We start from the raw sequence: 12,530 nt of genomic DNA on the forward strand, positions 1-12,530 counted from the left end.
TTCCTACTGATACAACTGGAAATGCAATATATACCAGTTTAATCATATTGGTTTATGTATGCACTGACCCCACTCCAACAGTGACTGGAACAAGGCTGGGATTCAGCCTTTCCACTCCCAGCTAATTGATTTTAACATCAGACCACATAAGCACATTCCTGGGCTCTCCTCTTTTATTCCACTCAATTAATATCTGATTATTCCAGGCAAGACAGAACACCTTTAACATGAGAAATTGAGGGAGTCCTACCCTAAAATAATGAGATAGGGGAAAACCAGAGAAAAATCTCCTTAGATAGACAAGGAACAAGAGGCATAACGGGATTTGTAGAAAAGTGCTCATTCTGGCTGAGCAGTACGCTTTAATAAGCTAATGAACACATCTATACCAATAAATTAGAGAAAGCCAAGGCAGAGGAGACAAGCACTGCCAATTTCTGCTAATCTGGTAGCATGCTCCTTGCGCACTGTCTCGACCTGTGCCACACAACAACCTCCCAGACAATGCCCCTGACCAGGGGCTGTTTCTCACAGACTGGATGGATGAAGGGCTCCACTTCTAGAGGGAAGTGGGTTTAGCTGAGAGCTGTGCCATGCCATCTGCCCTGGGGCACATTGTGGGTCCTGGCCTGGTTTGGTTGCTAATGTAGACATAGTCTATCCCTACATGCTAAACACTTTCCTACTTGCGGTCATGCTGTGAATGACTTGTTAAGGTGTTTAGGGATTTTTACCGCTTAAGAAAAGTTTGGTGCCTATTGCTCTTTTTTTTCTGAGCAAGAGTTAGGAGAATTTAAACATTGAATTTAAGCATGTGGAGGGCAGTCAGGCAGGATCTCAAAAATGGGTGCATTGCGAACTATGCCCATTATATTTTAATGGCTTAAATAAGAAAAAACTCTGCAAGCACTGAGAGCACTCACTGCATATTATATAATTCCCAAGGGAGTCTTAACTGGTGGCTTCCTGAAACTACAACTCCTAGCCTTGCCCATGCTGGGTTTGCATCCAGATTTCTCCTTTTTGATTCTGGTCCTTGCACACTTGAATAAATCTTTAGGTTCATAGTTTTCTCAACACAAATGTCCCAGTAAAGTGGGACAAGGAATGCTGTATAGATAATCCTCATTATCAAAGAATGGTATGGATAATAACTGATGTATTTTAAATCTCCAGAGGGAAGACTAGGGTAAACCAAATTCAAGCATATGTTTTATTGATGCTAGAGATGAGACATCACAGTATATGTGGAACAAATTTCAAAAAGCAGTTAATAGGCTTTTAAAGAAATGGGAATAAATTTGTGTAACCAAAAGTAGCCATTACCTTCTCTTAGTTGTATTTCATAATACACTAGCTATATTGCAATAACACTATTGTATTGTGACCCCAGTAAGATTAATTTTCAACTCATAAGCAGCAGCCAAGTTCAACATCTGAAGCTTTAATCTCCTAATTCCTAAATGCATTTTGTTTACAACCCTAGTATATTACCTACATATAAGTCAACAAATACTATATAATCATAGTTGTTGAGAAAATCCTACAATTAAAAATGTAACATGACTGAATGCAGGTTATACAGAACATTTGAACTGTTTTCCCATTGCTGCCAGAGGTGTCACAGGAATTCCCAGGTCGATGAGCTATTCTTACTAATCAGGCTGACCAATAATTGCCCACTGTTTCTTTACACTTTCTCCTTTAACACATGCAGTTCTGATATAGATCTCATATGTGATCATCACATCTCCTGACAATGAGGATGACACTTTAAATGATGAAAAATTATTCCAAAAACAATTGACTTATTGCCTGCAAAGGAGCACATTGCTAAATAGTCTTCCTTTGTGTTTCTCCTCCTCAGTCTTGATTCCCCTAGGGGTTTTCCAGGGAAGGAAGGACTCCTGTTTAGTGAGTCTATTTCAGGCGAAAAGCATTTAAATAAATTCCCTTCTACTGCTACCCAGCCTTTGAATTCCAGGCCAATACAAATGTAGAAGAACAAGACAGCAAAGAATCTTCTATCAAAAACAGGGCCTGCTGTAAAACACATACCCACAAATGCTTAATGTCAATGAAACTGGTGATGTAACATGTAGGCAGACTCTTCAAATCCAGTTAATTCTGCCAAGGACTAAGGACTTCTAGTGTGTCTTTAGATCTTTCAGAAGAAAAGGCTATCCAATGCTAAAGTTATTTGATTTCAGATCTTTTCTTTCCTTACTCCCTTCTGCTATTCATCATTTCTGATAACCTATGGCTGTCACCTACTCTATATGTTTCACTCTTCTCCTACCACCTAGAATCACTGAAGTGTTGAATATAAGCCAAAATCCTGAGTGCTTTGGGGTATTGCTATGCAATTTCATTTTTTAGTTAATTTTTATTAGATCAAAGCACCTTACTTAAAATAAGATCTCATTAAAAGTGTATTAAAAATGTAATACTCCTACAGATCCAGTTCTAGTTCTATGAGTAATATGATACCAATAAATGTAAAGCCATTACTTTCAGAAGCATAAAATTAGTCAGATTTTCATACGGAATGGTATGGAACTACTCACTGGTCTTTTATTAGAACAAACGCATTATTACAGAGAATATGCAGCCCCTTGCATATATACATTTTATGTCCATATTATACATCTCTCATCACCTTGAAAACATCTCTAATACATTAATAGAACACTTGCTGCTCCTGTTTCCTCTTTTTCTCTGTTTTCCTTTTATGCAATGGATGCAACAATTATGCCCTCTCAGATTGAAGTAAGTATGCCTTGCTGTCATCAGTTCTTATACTTTGTTGTTCTCTATGGCTGAATGTAAGTCTAAAGATCTTTAAAATTTAAAAAATTGGTTCTGAATGGTCATGCAGACACTGGTAACCCAACCTAGTGTTAGGTATTTAGGTGGTACTACTTTCCCCTCTCAGAGTGATTTAGCTAACTAAATGTCTTCATTCATCTAGGCATTATCCTTTTAAAATATTTAAATATTAAAAAAAAACCCCATGAAATATTTCACTCTAAAATGGATTATTGCATGTAGAAACCATGGCAGGAATAGGAGATCATGTTTCCCACACAGTGACTTGACAAAAAGGCTATGGTGTCACTTTTAGGCTTAATGAATCCAGAATTTGTTGCATCATGAATAATTTCAACAGAAAAAAGGTGAAACACACAGTCCTCAGACAGGTGAGGTGAAAAGGCAAGTACTACAGGAGATGAGGCATGATAATTTGAAACCCTGTATGCAGAGAGACAGCAAATCGGAGTCTCTCTGTGAGTGACTACTTTAACCACACTGTCTTCTGTCTAGTGAATAATTCTTCTTCCTCCAGTATTTTTTATTTAAAAAAGAAAGCCAAGAGTGTATTTTCATAAGGTCAACTCTAGCACTACGTTTCAAGAGTATTCTATGCATGCCTACTGGATCTGGGCAGAGGACAATGTGAGAGGACCAATTAAACAGGTGGGGTATGACTCAGTTGCCAACATAGCTGTCTAGTGCCATATATGTACTTTGGTATTCTCTGCCTGGCCTCTATCTCATTTTAGATGCCCTAGAGTATATAGGACTTCTACACTAGACTAGAAAGTCTGACATGGGGTCTGTAAGCAACGTGAGCCCTTCCAGAGCATCAGCTGAAGACTGGGCAAGCTGGAATCACAGAAGAATGCAAATCAGAGGTCACCTAGTCCTACCTCCTACTCACAGCAGGGTCAGCTTGGCTGGAAGTTAGAGGAAGGTGCTCAGGGTCTTGTGCAGGTGGAATTTAAATACCTCTGAGGAAGGGGATTCAACAGCCTTCCTGGGCAACCCATTCTAACAGTGATACTTCCTTCCCTACTCTTCTATCCAGCTGCATTTGCCTCACTGCAACCTATGACTGTTGCCTCTTGTCCTTTTGCCATGCATCTCTGAGAAGAGTCCAGCTTCATCTTGTCTCTAGCCCTTCTGGTAGCAGACAGAAGTTAGAAACCTCCTTTAAGCATTCTTTTCTGCAGGTTAAACAAACACAACTTCTTCAGCCTCTTATACTTCATGTGCTTCCACTCCCTGATCATCTCAACGGTTCCCTGTGTGAGTCTCCTCAGTTTGCTCATAGCTCTGTCATACTGGAGAGGGCTTAACACAGTATTCCAGATGAAGTCTCCCAGGAATGGAATGATGTAACCCAGTATGCTACTAGACCTCATTGTCACAAGGGTACGCTGCAGATACACGTTCAAGTAGTCCACCAGCATGGGTGGTGTCCTCTGCAAACATGCTGCAAAAAGATAGGGATCTAGCTCCTTTTTTGGCCACTAACTGTCATCTGGAGTCTTGTTAGGTTTAAGAAGAAAGTACTGTTACACTTGAAATGACTAGGATTTAAAATGTACTTAGTTATCCAAACTCTATAATAGATTATGGTCACAATAAATTTCAGCTGTTTTAAGCTAACCTTTACAAATTCATCTAACATTAACCAATGCCAATAATTCAATCTTCTTATTACTTTAAAGGAAGGAAGTACAGGAACTGTCCTCACCTTTAGCAATAACTATTAGATTCAAATTATCGTCCAATGACTTGTGTTAATGATTACTATACCATATGAACCAAGATATGTTTGGGATTGCAAATTTACTGAAGACTGTGAAAGTCAAGAAGGTTATAAAATTCCTTTTTTTTCACTTAATTTGAATTCCTTCCTCCCACTGAAATAAAGAGAGAATGGGGATACTCAGATCAGTAACTACTCTCTGATGAGAGACAGGTATCCACTATCTGGTTCTTTTTCCAAATAAAAAAATAATTTCAGAAACATTAGCCTTTTTTTCAGAGCTAAGATCTGTAGACTTACATGCATATTGCTTTTCTCTTCTAGACACAGTTAGAAGTGACAGCATAGGAGTAAAATCCCCTTGGTCAGGTTAAATTTCCCCTTAACTGTGATGCTGGCATATTTAAGCAAGTTGCCAATATACTTAACTACCTGATTAAGTTCTAGAGGATGTTTAAAGTCTGGCTTAAGTTAGCATTGCTGACCATGAACATTAACACATATTTCTTCATAAAGGTTAGCATATTTGGTGACAGGGTGTGTAAATCTTGCTATGGTAAGCACTTTACTATATATGGTACATAGATACCAATGGTATTTTTTTGCAGAAAAGGATACTTTTGAGTCTAAATACTAAATTGTAGCTATAATGACTAAATACTTTTTCCATAAATAAGTTTTCATGACGATATGCTCAGCTAGCTTTAATTTAAGTGTATATTGATTACTACTTACTTTTTTCTGCTATTTGTTTTAATTCTTTTCAACATTATAGCTATTTAAATACACAATTGTCTCACAAAAGACTAATAGCCTATGCATTTAATATAGAACAGAAACACATCTGCCATGGATTAAAACAGGAAATTAGAAAAGAGGGTCAGTTAAAAAGTCTGTAGGATATTTTAGCAGCCACCTGTCATTCTCTAAATTTTGCCTGATCTGAGTCAACTAAATTTTACTTTTAAATAAAACTAGCATGTATGTCTTGATATGATCAGATTCATTGGTAACTAAAATTTTTATACTTCTGAAAGTAAAAATCCCTACTTTAATCCCCTTGGAACAAATATTATAAGTTCTTGATCACAGGAAGCCTTAATCACCTCAAAAATACTTCAATGAACTTTCCAATTTATCTTTCTATTAATTACTCCTATGTTGTATCTTTCCTTATAACCCAGCTGGACAGCAATTAAAGTTGTGCAAATAATCATCTTCCCACAGTACAAAGATCTTCAAGAAATATGTTCTGGCTTTTATCTTAAAGATAAGAAAGAACTTATTTGGACAAAAATAGAGTTTTTAATGAAAGCCTTCTGGGAAAAATAAAGAAGGAAAAGCTAAATTATTTTGCAATGTCATTAATTAAGTCAAGTTTATGAAACTGGCTTCAGGGTTTTCCCTGTAAAAACACCATCAAACTCTTCTTACATACATCATGCTTCATTAACACTGTTTTCTGCCTATTGTGTCTCTGATGAAAAAATACCATCACTTGAAAATGAAATATCAAAATGCTGATAAGAAAACCAGAAGTGATTTGACATTGGAAAGTAGTAGTTTATAGAAGGCAATTAATGCTAATGAAGCAATACATTAGGTAGTGACAGCTGTTTCCTTAGAATGTTGTTCCTGTTTGAAAAAAGAGGGGTGAGATAGCACAAATGCTCTCATTGTAACAGCTGTTCCGATTAATGTGATGGACAGGAAAATATTTGGCTTTCCCTTAGGAAAAGTATTTTGACTGCAGTTGTGTTTTCAGACTGCATAAACCATTCTGACTTTTATCATATTCCCATGTTATCTGAGTGGTGCTGATTTCACATTTCAAAATGCAGAACAGCTTCATAACACAGCTATCTAAATAAATTCCCTCTAGCTTTAAATACTTTAACCTGAACCCCTGACCTGAAGCTACTGAGGTTACTGTTCCTTGCTGTAAATGACTGAACTAGGAGGAGGACCAGCAGTCCACTGTACTGGAGTCTGTTCTCATAGACCTTGCATGACTTTGAAAGCCTCTTTCCTTTGTGGTGTTTTTTTTTTTTTTTTCTCCTGAAAGACATATTACAAGCAGAACTTAGGGTCTTCTGTAGGTTGAAGACTCCTTACATGATCCTTGAAAAATAGACATTTTAAAAAACTGTCCCTACTTTTCAGTAAAGACAGATGGAAATATGATGCTTTTCATCCACTTTCTTAATATTCTGCACTGGAACACCACTGCAAAATCTGACTGTATTATATTAATCTGCTGGTAGGCTGTATATGTAAGCATATGTTTACTTAGGTGAAGCATCATTTACTGTTTGATACCAATGTTGTTATTAAGTATCTGATAATTGACTATATAGTCTATATGTTTCATTTATATATATGTTATCATTCATTATTGAAAAAGTTTGATAATTTTTTACACTGAGTTGCTTTATTATGGTTCAGTATAAATCAAAGGTGCTATATTTCTTTTTTGTTCTAGAATTGAATAAGGCTTTGAAGTGAGAATAGGAATCTTGGAGATAACAGTTAGCAGCTTTCTTCAACTTTCTTTGGTTATCAAAGAAAGTTCTAGATATTTCAGTTTTGAAGGTTGATGAGCAAGCTGTAATAATGACATTTGAATGATTTTAAAGACAGGAGCTATTCTAATGAAAATAGTTACCACCTGTTCTGTAGACATCCTTGCTTTGCCTATAAGCATCTCTCTCCACAGCTTTCTTAATTCCCTCTGACTCCCAATCCTGTACCTTCTCACATCTGTGCCTTACTTATATTCCTTCCTTGCTGTTTGTTGGCCAACATACTTTTTTTAAGTCCCATTTCTCCCAGAAATATTCCCAAAACAATCACATTCCCACAATCCCTTAACTAAACGTCCCATTTCCTTTTTTTGCTTGATATTTTTTTTAATTTACTTGGTTTTAATGAGTTTCTTTGGTCATATATGAGTTTTAAATGATTTTTAAAAGTATCTCAAACAAAATGTGTATCTTTGTCATCCAGAGGGATACTGAAGTCAAAAAAGAGTAAAGCACAGATATGATCCCAATTATTTGGAAAGTATTCTTTTCCTAGCAAGCAGTTAAATGTATTCACATTCAGTGAGACTTCTGAAAGCAGTGTAATTATGGAACACAACACAACAAAATCTACATAATTTCTGTTTTAAAGAGCTACAATGTCCAGATAACTCCTGCAAGAGCTATGTCATGCAGGTAAACTAAAGAGCATGTAGAAACTTTAAAACAAGAGTGCTCATGGTGGAAGTTGCTTGAATTTGATGTCATTTTAGTATATCTGTGATTCATGAGGGAAACCTTTTCCATTCTTGCATATGTGCCTGTTATCCTCACATTTCTATGAAATTCCTCAAGTAAAGATCTGTTTCACATCCCTCTTCTGAGTTATTTCTATTGAAGACAGCATTTAAATCACTCTTAGTAACTTACTAAAATATATTAACAGATCATTTGAATCACAACCTTCTATGAGTTAAAAGATATTTTTGTTATGATGAGTGATACTACATCATATTGTCATCTTTGGAAGGTTCCCAAACTTATCTATACAGCTCCTTCACAATGGCACCTACTCATATTTGTAAGGTGAAAGGAGTATTGAGACATAGTTCCAGCATGCTGGCAACTGTGGAATGAATTAATTCTTTAGCAAAGGCTTGTGCATATGAAGTAAATCAGGCACACACTTATTTTTCACACTTCTTATAAGGGAACATCATCTTACATGCATGCATTTTATGACTGGCTAAGGACAATGGCTAAAAGTATCAAGCTATGTATAGATGGTCATTTACTTTAATAGACTGTCACTTACCCCAGTCACTGTGGTTTGACCATATTTGACCACTGCTGTTTGAGATGCACATCTTCCAGTCTACACTCTGCTCCTTCCTACTGGTTTCCTCATATATTGCTTAAGTCAAATAGAACCTCTCCACACAGCCAGACAACTTTTTGTCTGGACAACGGTAAATATTTGGCTTTTCCTTAGGAAAAGGTTAAAGAGGCTTGAGATCATAAGGTACAAAAAACACTGAACTGCACACTACTGGGAATAGAGCCAGATAAGCCAGGTGATGAAAAGTAGAGAAACAGAATTAAACTACCAGTTAGAAGGGAAAATACTAAATGTGGATGATACTTGTTACAAATGAGTCACTACTGATGAGGCAGGTCCCATCCAGCAGAACTCACCCCTGTAACCACAGTCCATATTCTATGACATGGGCTTCTATTGATCCTTCTCTGTCTATCGCATCTTCAGTTTACAAGTTTTCTTCAATCAAGGTGTCTCTAGCCCTACAGAGCAGATATTTTTAACTTTCTATTTATTTAAGGCAGCACATTCCATGTAATTTTCTGGGCTACTCTTTTTAACGCTCTCAGAAAAAGACTAAGTGGTGACTGGGAAGGGGAAAAAAAAGAAAAGTTGGTCTGAGATTTGTTGTTATTTTTGCCAGGCTTTGCTTTCCTAAGGTAAGCCTGGCACAACAACTAAAATAGCTTTCCTTTCAGTAAAATATATCCTTTACATTGCTTCCAGCACTGAAAGTCTCTTTGTTAACAGGAAAGATACACTATGGGTGAATATCTTGGACTGCTCATTTATGGACCTCAGCTACATTATAGGTGCCAAAGTCCAAGTGAGCAATTAATCTATATCACTTTTCAGAGCTGACATTTTTTCCCCAGGAAAGTTTCTTAATTGTTCATGCAGAAACATTGTCTGAGAAGCAATGCACCTTCCACCTGCCAAAGTTATGTCACGTTTCCAGCTTCAAATACGGAGTTGCCTTATTTCCACAGGGACACAGTCCCTTAAGTTCATCATGCGTATATTAAAATATGATGACAGAATTGAGTTCAACAGAAATCAGAGCAGCTTTTTTTCACTTTCATGTAAAAGCACCTATTAATGATGGGGTCATTTATCTGACAAGTGCCTAAACTCAATACAGGACCAAATATTCATGAACATCTTTATAGCACACCTCTCCTATTAGCAGTTCTAGGTCACGCCTAACAATTCATCAGGCCTTTGGGCTACTGTCTGACATGATTTTACCTGTATGTTTCTCAGAATTAGTGTGGTGGTCAATGATCTGCTCTGTGGTCTGCTCTTCCCAAAGGACCTCCTGACAACTTCTCATCAGGCAGGATGGGCACATGACCACAGTGCAGACACACATCTGGTCCCATGATGGGCATCCACAAACAACAGAGAGCAGACAGAATCAACACCATATGTGCCATGTCACAGAAATTTTGACCATATGATATGTTAATTTTTGGTCATGTGGTGACTGTATAGTTAACTACTGCAAACTTACAATAACTTTACTTATAATATGAAACTATAAATTTCATAACCTTAATCACTATCAAAGTGAGATATGAATGCTACTATCATGTTTAGATAAATATTTAGGGGTATTTTCTTAAGAGGAATAATTCAGATCTTGGTTAATATCTTGAATTAAAAAAAAAGAGATTTGAAAACATTTAAAAGCCAAATTGTGATTAACTGTATAATTACAATTTTTTAAGGGAATAGTAGGCTCCTTTCTAAGTTTAAAATTATATTTTTTATTTGAAGTTTATTTGAAAACAGTGAAGCTTGAAAAACATTCAATGAATTGATAAAATAATTCTTCAAACAGGAATTATCACAGAAGTTGCACAGTCTCATGAGCATGGAAAAGTTGATCATCAGTGCTCATCTGGGTCCCAATCTAATGAACTACGTAAGCATATCAGGTTAGTCTTACAGTTAAATAAGTAGGAATTTATGCTTTGCTGCATGAGGATCTTAGAAGAAACAAGTTAAATTGTTACATTTTTCTCCAAAGTCGAATAAAGTTTGAAAAATATTAACAAAACTAAGAAAAATTCTGTTGTATCTGACACATACTGTTGCCATTCTTTCTTTAAAAATATGATTTAAAGAGTAAGGTCTGCTTATTCTTGCTGCCAAGATCTATCACCTACATCTGTCTAGATCTATTGATTTCACTCAGTAAACCAGTGTATCTTACTGCTACCAAATATAGTAAAACATGTACATTTCTGTGTTGTGAATTGGCATTTTTTTTCAGGACAGCTGCTTAAATCTATTAGTCACTGGAATACTAGGAAATGAAGAGAAACATAACACCTCCATAGACATGTTCTCCTGTTGCATTGTCTTAAAAATGATTTGTAAATATTGCAACTATCAATAGATATTTACACAAGAAAAAGAGCAACTTCTGCTGTTTCCTTTCTTGCATAACTTTGCAATAAAAAAGTGCTTCAAATATTTACAGAATTAATGCTTAACTGAGAAACTGAAAATATACTGTTGGTACTTATTAAGCAGCAGCTGGACTATTCAAATATGGCCATAAGAGTAAAAAATAATCACATGTTTAGTGCTTTATATCCTTGAAGCTCCTTGCAAATATTCATTACAATGATTTCAAAACAGTGGACAAGGAAAAAATCACTTAGACTTACCCACGTTTAATCTGCCTGTGACTTCACCATTTGAATTCCGAGCATTCACAGTCACATTGTGAGTAGACTGGAGAAGCAATGATGAGTCCTGAAGTATGGAGAAAAAAAACAAACGTAGTTTCAACAGAATAATTAGAATTGTTAACAATTTTCAAAATTTATTCTAGTGTTTATATTAACTCAGTCACTGAAAGAGCTTTGCAGCTACAAAAGCATCCACAGATGTAATCAAATAATCTGGGCAGATATTTTTAATTACTTCAACTATATCAGATTTAAAATAAGAAAAAAATTTACAGAGAATACTTCAAGTGAACAAAAGCTGTGTTACTGGCCCAATGAACATGGTTGCTAACATTTTGTCTTTTGGAAAAAAACACTTAAGTTCTAGATTTATTATATTTCACTACATAATTGAGACTCACAGAAGATAACCATTTAATTGAGGTGTGAGTACCCCACTTTGTGAATTTATACTGTCATATTAACTTGGTGAGAAACATGCATATACATTCTGCTTCCTCAATGGTCCATGCAGCCTGTATGCTTTGGCTTGATTCTGGCACCGACTCTCCTGTCAAGAAACTCTGACAGCGGGTGATGGAGAAAGTGGCAGGTTGACTAGCTCAAAGCTGACTTTAATATTAGAGTACAGTACAGATTAGAGTGTCAGTCTAAATTAAAACATCTCCCTGTCCACCACTCAGAAGGATGACATAAGTATATCAGCAGACTGAACAGCATCACCTGCTTGTCCATATCCCTGCACCATGATTTGAGCCTAATACACTCTCTGTTGATCCGCATCTGGTGTCCCAGAATACAAAATCACATCTGAAGGTCACAAACAAATGGCACTCATTTTTGACTTAACTCTCCTCGCAGGCTGCATCACAGCTGGCACACTTGCAGAGCAATCAAGAGCCTCATGCCTACCCTGGCTACTTACGGAAGCCAGGGCATGCCAAGCAGGTGTAATTGGTATCTTTATTCATCTCTACCACACCTCACCACAAGCCAGACTAGCTCTGCTAAGCAATTCAAAATTTCATGTCATTCTTAGACTGCAGTCAGTGTGGAATTACTTCACCAAAACCAAAACATCACCTTGTGTTAACTCATGGCTTGGTGTTGTGCTTGTTGAACTCCTTACAGATAAGGTACCATTTCCATTACTTATTCCCAGACCTTCCACTCAATCTCACTGTACTTCAGGTCCGTTGGAGCCTCCCCAAACTTTTCTTGTCTTGAGGAGCAGATGAGTAACTGTGTTGAAAGGCCTAACTGTCCACTGCGCCCCATCAGATTACATATACAGACAGTAATGAAACCAGTTCATGCAGGAGAGGGGTCCTGTTCCAGTATCTCACCACCCTCACAGGAAAGAATTTCTTCCTTATATCTAATCTGAATCTATCCTCTTTCAGTTTAAAACCACTACCTCTTGTCCTGTCACT

At 36.6% G+C, this 12,530-nt stretch overlaps 1 protein-coding gene across 13 annotated transcripts in view; it reads right to left on the reverse strand.

Moving 5' to 3' along the window:
* SGCG (sarcoglycan gamma) overlaps positions 1-12,530 on the reverse strand; it is a 149,725-nt gene that overhangs the window by 39,399 nt on the left and 97,796 nt on the right. For all 13 annotated transcript variants that reach the window (XM_074816023.1, XM_074816021.1, XM_074816015.1 and 10 more), the window contains one exon: positions 11,074-11,161. In XM_074816023.1, the coding sequence (XP_074672124.1) occupies positions 11,074-11,161 (88 nt within the window). The remainder of the gene's footprint in view (positions 1-11,073; positions 11,162-12,530) is intronic.

This window comes from Strix aluco, chromosome 2 (genome assembly GCF_031877795.1).
Source record: "Strix aluco isolate bStrAlu1 chromosome 2, bStrAlu1.hap1, whole genome shotgun sequence".
Taxonomy (NCBI): domain Eukaryota; kingdom Metazoa; phylum Chordata; class Aves; order Strigiformes; family Strigidae; genus Strix; species Strix aluco.